This window comes from Takifugu flavidus, chromosome 13 (genome assembly GCF_003711565.1).
Source record: "Takifugu flavidus isolate HTHZ2018 chromosome 13, ASM371156v2, whole genome shotgun sequence".
Lineage (NCBI taxonomy): Eukaryota > Metazoa > Chordata > Actinopteri > Tetraodontiformes > Tetraodontidae > Takifugu > Takifugu flavidus.
Window position 1 is genome coordinate 4,561,744 of NC_079532.1, and position 9,866 is coordinate 4,571,609.

General features: G+C 40.6%; 1 protein-coding gene across 5 annotated transcripts; it reads left to right on the top strand.

Annotated features, from left to right (window-relative positions):
• Nucleotides 1-406: 406 nt before the first annotated feature.
• ca12 (carbonic anhydrase XII) lies at nucleotides 407-9,702 on the top strand. 5 transcript variants are annotated; one of them, XM_057052697.1, is made up of 12 exons: nucleotides 413-679; nucleotides 978-998; nucleotides 2,640-2,819; nucleotides 3,727-3,869; nucleotides 5,052-5,147; nucleotides 5,228-5,291; nucleotides 5,385-5,542; nucleotides 5,643-5,769; nucleotides 7,821-7,844; nucleotides 7,943-7,990; nucleotides 8,193-8,277; nucleotides 8,542-9,702. In XM_057052697.1, exons 1-12 carry the CDS (start codon nucleotides 616-618, stop codon nucleotides 8,618-8,620), a joined length of 1,089 nt encoding a protein of 362 aa, XP_056908677.1. In that variant the 5' UTR covers nucleotides 413-615; the 3' UTR covers nucleotides 8,621-9,702. The 5 variants fall into 5 exon arrangements, with proteins under 5 accessions (XP_056908676.1, XP_056908675.1, XP_056908677.1 ...); XM_057052698.1 differs by lacking the exon at nucleotides 7,943-7,990 and having other exon boundaries at nucleotides 423-679; XM_057052700.1 differs by lacking the exons at nucleotides 7,821-7,844; nucleotides 7,943-7,990 and having other exon boundaries at nucleotides 421-679.
• The last annotated feature ends 164 nt before the right edge of the window (nucleotides 9,703-9,866 follow it).

Sequence of the window (9,866 nt, forward strand, 5' to 3'; positions counted from 1 at the left end):
TCATGGCAGACAACAGATATATATTGTAATTGAACCCACAATGATCCCAAATCTAAGTGATACAGACGCGTCAAAATCATGTGAGCTCACAAGAACTAGTCAAATTTGTGCTTCAAAAATCCCAGTATATATTATTTGTGACAGTGTATGATTGTACTTAAAATATAAAAAGAAAAGAGAAAACACTGAAGAAATGCGCTTCGTTCATCCAGCATCTTTTTTGAAATTTGATTGAATGTTTTGGACCATGTAACCTGCAGACAGGTGGGAAAACTCCAATAGCATGCGTTTGAGCCGCGCAGCCTGGGTGCGCAGATTGTTGAAATGTAGTCACCCGGCTGTCTTCTGAATCTCCAACCACACTTGCACACAGTTTGACACATGCCGGTCAGCATTTTCCGCATCCAACTCTCACTTCCTCGCTAGAAGGAGCCCCTAATCAGAGGCTGCGCGTGGATGCGGTCGCAGCAGTTGAGCTGTCACCCTCCGGTGACCAGATGGGGCTGGTTTTGTTGTGTCTCTGACGTCATGGCCATCTGTAATGAAGACGACAACACGAATATAAAGGCTTGAAGGCTCCGGTCAAATTCAGGCTGGTCCACTCAGAAAGTCAAGATGCGCCTTTTGAGCTTCTCATCTATCGCGCTGCTGCAGCTCAGCTTCATCACAGCTCGGCATGGTAAGACTTTTAATGGACATTTGAAAAAAAAAGAAGAAAAAACACAAAACGAAGCGTGAACCTGCTGCTTTTTAAACTGAGATAAATAAAGATAGAAAGAAAAGGTATTTGCTCATCATTTAAGATTTGGGGGGGAAAGTAATCTCTCTAAAAGTTAAGGTATCCCTGAGTTTTTTTTCTATTGATTTTCAAAAAAACAAACAAAAAACAACCAGTTTCTGTTGTTGCTTTGTTTCTCCATATCATATTATTACACTATTTAGTGCCACGCTGGAACTATTTTGTCTGCCTGTTTCAGGTACCAAATGGACATACGCGGGTAAGTATGATAGAAACCGTATAATTTGTGGCAGATTGTAGTGGTACTTGTAGTTAAAAAGTGCTAAATGTAGTTATCCATCCCACCTCGCTCCTTGTTGTTGCTTGTAGAATGACCAAAACCAACTGTCCTTTCTTTGACCTATGAATGCTGACACTCCATCACCTCCAATAATGTAACTCCAGAGCTACAGTCTCTGCAGTTATTACATTCCATAAGCAGTTGGCTGCATTTGTCTTTAAGGACTTTTGACAGCGACTTCTTGAACCATGACTATCTCTTACATAAACTATCCTCAGAGCGTGACCTCTCGCCATCAAGTCGCTGCCTCTTAGAAGTCTTTTGAGGTCAGTGATTAAATGTGACACACAGAAACAGCACATGGAATTGGACTCATCAAAAACCTGTATTTTAGGAAAGTATTTGAGAATGAGGGTCATTTTTATCTTATATTTAGGACAATTTAATGTGAAAATGAGTCCTCGCGGGAAGATCACATCTGCAATCAGACGTTATTCCAGCTTTGTTTCTGGAGCAAGAACAATTTCCCTTACGCAAATTTAATGTAGGTTTCCTAAGCTCTGTGGTATAAGTTGTGTGATGGAAAGACTGTGATGAGTAGTGAGGATAAATGTTAAACAGCCTCTGGCTTCTAAAGTGCAATGTGGCAGATTTCATCTCCAGTTACACTCAGAAGCCTCTCGGTGACGTCTGGAGGACTCGTAGCATTTTCTGACACACAGTCAGGTTGAGTCACAACATTTAGTTTCACCTCAACCCGCCAGCCCGAATACAAGAACAAAGCAGAGAACGGAACATAGAATTGACGTGAAAACTACTGTACTTTTGTCACAGAAACTGTGTAATATATTTAAAGCAGTGCTGAGACCTTTAAAAAGTTGCAGTTATGTGTATTTTTAAGACACAACTTAAAACACAGCCAAAAATAGTTGACTGAGGGGTACTGTCTTGGCTGTCTTTTCATGGATTATTGAAGCAGAAACAGCTAAATCTAACTAACGTCTCCTCCAATCAGACTGCATTTGTCTGGAAAGTGACAGCTGGTTTTGGGACAAGCTTCGTGCTGTGTCGTTCATATTCAATCATCCAGGAAATGATGGATGATTTAGATTGTAAATGAGTTGTTGCTGTGTGTGCAGCGGATGAGAACCAATCAAATGTGGCTTTTTGTGTGAGGGATCCTAAAGTGCCATTGATTATTAGCTTTGAAAAGCTCCGTGTGAGTCCGTCACACAAATTCAACCAATCTGAAATCATAACTTCCTGTTTTTTCTTCCGCTTCGCTTCATGTCCCTTATGCTTTTTCATAACTTCATGCAGCAACTTCGGAAGCTGCAAGATTTGACTTGCGTATTTGTTGTCTTTGATGTGGAAAACCTTTTCATTTGAATAGATGCAATTTTCTCTGGAGTTTTCCCAACACACGTTACTCAATGTCTACTGTTTTTTTGTCTGTTTTTTTTTTTTTTAAAGTTTGAGGAAATCCATGAGCCGCTCCCATTCCTGAAAAACAAACCACTGGCATATAAAATTAGCCACTGTAAATTGTAGTGCATCTCCTAACGTGATTGATAACACATCAATTTCCACACTGATGCCATAACCTTGATGCCACTGCAGGGCCAGAGGGGCAGGACCACTGGGATGAAAACTACCCCTACTGCGGTGGAGCTTTCCAGTCTCCAATCAACATCAACTCAGAGCTGATGAGGTTTGACCCAACTTTACGCCCCATTAATGTTCGAAACTACAACCTGTCACCAAACGAGCAACTCACTTTTGGAAACAATGGACATTCCGGTGAGTGCCTGTTTTTTCTGTCAAAGTAGTAAAAGGAAAGTAAGAGATAAATCAAGCTGTTCATTAGAAAGAATGCGTATACAGTAAACAAAGAGCAGTCTGTTCCTCTTGTTCACCTAATTCCTATGTTAACCAAGAGAAAATAATATGTGCCTCTGGTGCAACACCAATTTTCTGTAATAACCCTCTTATTATCTTAACTGTCCCATCACAGAATGAAAGAAGTTAAAGCTAAATATGATCTGGAAAATACTAGCAGAGATGAGTCACGCGCTCTGTCTCTGAAGTATCCTATCAAAAGGTGCTAATTTTGGTATTTATTGTCCTCTATTGCTTGACAACAATATTATCAAGAGATGCCTTAGAGTGCAGAATCTGAATTCGGTGAATACAGTTTCACTGAATTACAGTTTGATATCAAGATGGAGAAAGACGAGGTTTACTGTGGCACCAAACCACACGGTGCAGAGTTTCAGACAATTACAGGCAAACTCCAGGCAGCCAAACACACATGTAATGTCTTCCACGTGTAGTCACCGTTCAGTTGGTGTAATACAGCATACGTAAACTGTGAGCCACCAATGGGGCACAAACACCAGACAAAAGCTCAAGGGTGCATTCCACCGGCCGAGCAGCATCAACAATGTGACGCGCGTCTAAAATAAGCTGACGGAGGTTTCGCGCTGGTAAACACTCATCATGGCAGTGACAGATAGGTAGAAAGCGTCATCCTTTCAAAAAGAATTAAAAATAACTGAGCTGCTTTTGCAAGAACGGATGTTGACAGTGGAGAACAAGTCATGCTGACGGGCTTAATTTAGATAAAGTGAATTCCTTCGTCTCTGATGTCATCTAAAAAAATCTCTACTTTGCTCTATTATGTGACTTCATATCTCCTGGTCCACAGTACAACTATCCCTGCCGTCTAAGATGTACATATCCGGCCTGCCTCACTATTACTCTGCAGCCCAACTCCATTTTCACTGGGGTTCCTCCAGCAAACCAATGGGCTCGGAGCACCTGGTGAACAACAAGCAGTATGCAGCAGAGGTAAACGGAGGCAGCAGCAAACACATTCCTCTACATCCTTTAAATGTTTGAATTTAAACTGTAAATGCTTTAAAACCAGGTAGATACATTCTACAATATGGGTTATGATACTGTTGTGGGGATTTTCCAACAAGCATATATATGTAGAATGTTACAGTGAATAACTTTTTACGCATTAAATCATATCGACACTGTCGCTAATATAATCATTCTATACAAAGGTTAAAATCAGAATCTGGATTATAGACATTTATTGAGTCTCTTTACTGCCAACCACTGTTCACAGTTTTAGATTGTTAAACCCTGTAATAAGATATTACTACTAAGATTAATGGATAGTTGAAACTTTAGTCTATTCTGTCAAATTATTTATTTTCTGGAATATACAAATGATTTCATTTAAATGCTTTGATTTGAACCTATAAACATTTGACTGGCAGACCAGAGAACATCTACATCTGAAGGATACTGTTGCGGCTCCACTTCCACTGAGAGAGACGTGTCTATGAGTCATTCCAACAGTGAGAGATAATGCTAACTGTTTATTCTTCCACTTTTGTTGTCCACTTAACTGGACTGTAAAGTGCATTTGGATGCGCGCATAAAACTCGCAATTAGATCGACAACAGTCTCCAAAATCTCCACCACTAGGGATTTTATGGTCAGCTTTCATTTGCACGTGGTGACAGTGTGTGTAGAGTTTACGGGAATTACAAGTTCCAACCTTTGTTTTTTCCATCTCTGGAAAGGAGCAAATGTCTATATTATTTAATGTGTCCATTCCCAACAGTTTTCACATAGTCTGTTGTTCTAATTTACTTATATAATTAAAGCAAAGCAAACGGTAAAGTTTGAAACAAAGTCACCTCCGTTATATAAAAAGAAAGCGGAATGTTTCCATACTGACAGTGAGTAGAATTAGAATTGGTTATAAACTGTGTGTTCCTACCAGATCCCACCAGCTGCTGCACAGGCACATTTAGGATTCTGTGGTTTCAGTACAAACTTCCATCCTTTCAAGTTTTTCCAACTCAAGAACCACAGTTGTTCATCTTAGTACCACTGTTTTAGGAGAGGGAATTGTGGGAAAACTCCAGAGAGTAGCACAAATAATCACCTTGACATTATTCCGTGGCTAGTCCTTTTAGCTACAGATTATTTCTGAACTGTTTGATGTTCCAGATGCACATCGTACACTATAATTCAGACAAGTATCCCAACATATCCATGGCAGTGGACAAATCTGATGGACTGGCTGTGCTGGGAGTGCTGATTGAGGTGAGGCCTCAGATGATAAGGACATTAATGTGTGACTTTCTGTGAAGCAGCACCACCATCTTACTATATTTATCTTTTAGGTCGGGGAGTTCAATCCAGCCTTTGAACAGTTTCTCAAGTTCCTGAATGGTATTAAATACAGAGGTGAGCCCAAAGTTGCATCTATTTCCTCATTTTTCCAGACTGAATATCAGCTGATTTGGTGATAAATATGTATGTGTGTATTTTGACTGGTAGATCAAAAAGTACAGGTGCCTGGTTTCAACATCAGGTCACTGCTGCCGACACAGTTAAATGAGTATTATCGCTACGACGGCTCTCTGACGACTCCTCCCTGCTATCCCAGTGTCCTGTGGACAGTCTTCAGGAATCCTGTGACATTATCTCATGAACAGGTGCTCTGCCAGTGGGGATCATAATAGAATGTGCCTCAAAATTAATCACAATGTAAAAGTTCTTTGCTTGATGCGCTTTTGTTCTTTTGCTTTGTCTCAGTATATGGCCCTGGCAACAACCCTGTTCTCCTCACATGCCCAAGACTCAGTCTCGGTGATGCTGAACAGCAACTACAGGAAACCACAGCCTATGGACAGTCGAATCGTACTGGTATCTTTTAAGGAGGGTGAGTATGATCTTTAAAGTGCATATGTGTCTTTCTTAGAAAAGCAAAGGTCAGATGAATGGCCCTGCTGCTGCTCAACTTTAAAATGGCAAAAGCGCAGGTTTTTAACAGTGCGTGGGTCTTTCTGTTCTCGCCGTGCTTATGGCTGTCGCACTCTGTCTAGCGTCACATGCTTGCAGTTGACCTTTCATCTACCGTGTCATTAAACCAGCTTTAGAATTAACTGAAGTAGATGCACTTGTCTGAGTCTGGAAGCAACCTGCTGAAAAAAAATGGCTTGCTTAAATGTTGTGGTATTTATGCCTATAGGGAATGGTATGGTTGCACGTTTTCATCAATTTCAGGGCTTCTTGGAGCAAAGTTTCTCGAATGGCACCGGGCTTTTATTGGGCGCTGTGGAATCCTCTTCTGGTAGCTTGTGCTTTCTGCTTGTCACCACTAGTGGCGCTGTTGCATGCTTGGTGTTAAGGAACATGGTGGTTCCAGGGAAAATCCCACAGGCTGGGATGGTTAACAAGCTGTAATTGGATGTGTGTCTAATGCAGGCAAAGGATTGCACAGCACTCCCACAGTCATATCTCCAATGAGAAGGAAGCAAATTGTTCAGCAGCTGCTAGTTGGAGACCTTGCTGATCTGGCTGATGAACGGCTCCATCAGCTCCTACCAGGCGGCTCCCAGAAGTTCCATCATGGCTGGAAGAAAGATGACATTCATGACACTGCGGTCAGATCCAAACAACATATGCTGAATTGGTCTCCAGTGAAGAAGAGTCACAATGTCCCCTATGCAGGAAAGTTAGGTTTGGCTAAAGAGGCGATGTGCTATGTATGCATAGAGGAGAAAGTTCTCGCTCGGCTCATACAGTCCCATGCTGAGACTCGGCTGGTTCAGACTCTCAAGGACACAGTTTATCCTCAGTTATGTCTCAGAAGCTACCTGGAAAGTAAGTCAGACTTAAGCCTCCTCATGATCAGACATATTCTCAAAGGAAGGCCACCAACCGATGAAGCGAATGAGCTGGATCTGTCTCTAAGGAAAGCCTTGAAGACTCAAAAACAGAAGGCCTTTGGAACAGCCAAGGGAAGAAAAAACAGTTTCTTTGGCCCTGCTGTTGGTCCTAAGCGTCCACATTCTTGGGTGCTACCAATGGAATGGGAAGACTAGACAGATTCCTTCCTTGGTTAAATATAAAGTTGTTTTTTTCAAGATGCACATAAACATATCGCATTTTATGTCAGGCACAGGCTAAAATGTATGCAACTCGTCTTCAGGTGTAGCTTTGACAAATATATCAAATTCTGACCACCAGCATACGAAGATGCAGGTTTCCCAAGAAAAATCAGAGCCTTAGTATATAAATCAGTTGTATTTTGCATTGTTTTTCCTCCCTTACTTTTGTAATATCCTTTCAAGTGCTTTCTGTTAGTTTTGATGATTTTTCGGAGCCATTCATTGAACTCTGTTTAAGTACAGAAGCAGCTACTGTAAACATGGAGTTGTTCTCAATAAAAGCATTTTACATGGAATATACATGCCTGATTACATATTTCACCAAACCACCAATAACAAACTCATCCATCCATCCATCCATCCATCGGTCCATTTAAGCACTCCTGTAATCCGGAATCTGTGAGCAAGATTCCCACTGTTTCCTCACTGTGTCTGAGACGCTTCATTCCCGCTTCATACCTCCATTCCATATCCCTTCCCATTAGGCTGACCAGAGATGTTGGTGTGATTGTGTGACCCGATCAGGATGTATCCCAGAATGCCCACAGCACTATGCTCCAGCACACCCCCAGAAATGAACAAATGACTGAAAACACACATGTCCTATCCAATTTCATCAACCCTGATGTTGCATGCTATAATCGGCTAAGGAAAGCCAGAACTTTGAACCAAAATATCTACGGAAATATGTTAACATACACTTTATGCGATGACATGTGTTCAGTATGCCATTAAGATCAACACGGTCAATAGACAATGCTTTTGACTGCAAAATATAATTCAGCAAAGACTGTTTTTTCCTTTTTGCTCTGTTACTTAGGTGACCCTTCGTGGATAAACACTGGTATGTTCATTGATGCATGTGGATTTTCTTTTTGCATGTTTGCTTTCGATTCACTTCAAAAACATTTCTTTGCCATTTTTGTATTGTGTGATACTAAGAAATAGACTCGCTAAAGAGGATTATTACCTTTTCCCCGTGTCTGTCAGGTATGTACGTTTGTGTAACAAATGCATAATAATGGCTTAACTTTCTAAAAGAGATCACATACATATCATAACTAACAGATTTACACATTTTACTGCAAACAAATGTGTTTCAAAAGATTATTTCTTTTTTAAATAATCCATCGTAAATGGGGGAGTAACAAGTATTTAATCCTTAATGTTTCTGTGTATCTAAACTTTACAGGTTTAATGGTTCCCGCAGTGGTGTGCTCTGCTTTGGGAATGGTTCTTATTGTGTCTATAATATGCTGCCTTTTCAGGCAAAAAAGGTAAGGCCTACAAACCCACCACTCAACAGTCGTAACTCCATTATTGTAGCTGAGAACACATATGCAAAATCTTGCAGCAAACTACAAATGGTATTAGAGTATATTAGGTTTCTCCAGTTTCTCTCCTTCTGATTCATCACATTTATGCCAAACCTCTTAAAGATGAAGAAACTGACAAACTTGACAAAAAAGTAAAACAAAAACAAAAAAAACAAAAGACAAAATGTGTTTCTTATAATTCCTTCTACCTCTTACATTCTTTAGATCTGGTGCACAGCAGGAAAAAAATCAAAGTGTTGGATACAACATTGGAGAACAAGATGAATACGGCTCAAGAGTATAACTCTCTCTCTGGAACTCAGTACACAAGAAATCATCAGACTTTGTTTTTCTCTTTTGTGTGTTTTTTATGAAATGTCCTGGGAAATTGGCGTTGACACAAATAAAAAGATTAAAATAGATCACATAATGATATCTGCATGCAGCTCTGAACTTTCAGGAGGCACTGAGTTCTTTCCCATGCAGCCACCACAGTCTGGATGTCCCGTCCTGTGATGTGGCAGGCAGTATGTCGTAGACCACCGTGGCATGCCGGACATTTAAATGATGCGTTGTGTAGCGTTAATGTTTTATTTGTCTGGTGTTGCGGTGAGCTTCTGAAGAAGAACCAGTGGACAGACAGGGCCTTAGTGGAACTGGTGAGACTCTCAGGTCAAGTCAGACCATTCCCTTAGTCTGGCTTCGCACTGACCGGAGAAATGCTCAACCACTGTCCACACAATAGGGGGCAGTCATTGATGGGCATCCCTGATGTTGAGAGGCTTGAGAGGGAAGGGCTAAACCACATTTCACCAAGTCTGTACTTAGAGCTGCTCCATTGATTTCATAATAAAAGGCTTCTCGCTTTGTCTAAAGACGGAAACACACAGCTCATTCTCTGTGAATGAAGCATGAGAAAGAAACAGAAAAAGGCTTTTGTGTCATTCTGCTGCACGTAGGCTGACCCCTGGGCCTTTTCTGCTAGTCTGATCACAAGACTGCAGAGAGAAGTCCACAGGCGGAAGACAGATGACCACGGGACTGCTGGAAGGTCATTCACTCGTCCTTCCCACGTTCACTGCGCTCCCAGTACAGTATTTGTAAATAAAAACACACCTCTACTGTAAGAGGACTGAACTTGTTTGGTGGATTAATGTGTGTATTACGTGCTTGGAAAAAAATAGTCCAATAATATACATCCCTCTTTAACAGTAATATCACAGCGACTCTGACAGTTGTTATACCTTTTGTTAAATCACATGTCAGTATCTTAAGAGTATGCTAAAAAGGTTATTTGAGCCACTGATTTTTTTTTTGTTGATGTACATGTTAATGTATTGTCTAAATAAGTGCTGTCAACAAATGTCAATAAAAACTAAAAAAGTCTGTTGTTTAGCACCACAATCTCAATCAGAAGATGTGCCAATGTGCCAAGACTTATGTTCGATTTAGCCTTTCATAATTTGTGGGCATGGAGCTATTGCCAATTTAATAATAGATTCCATGAGATGTTTCACTTAATATTTCCATTTTTAGTTCCAGTTTAAATT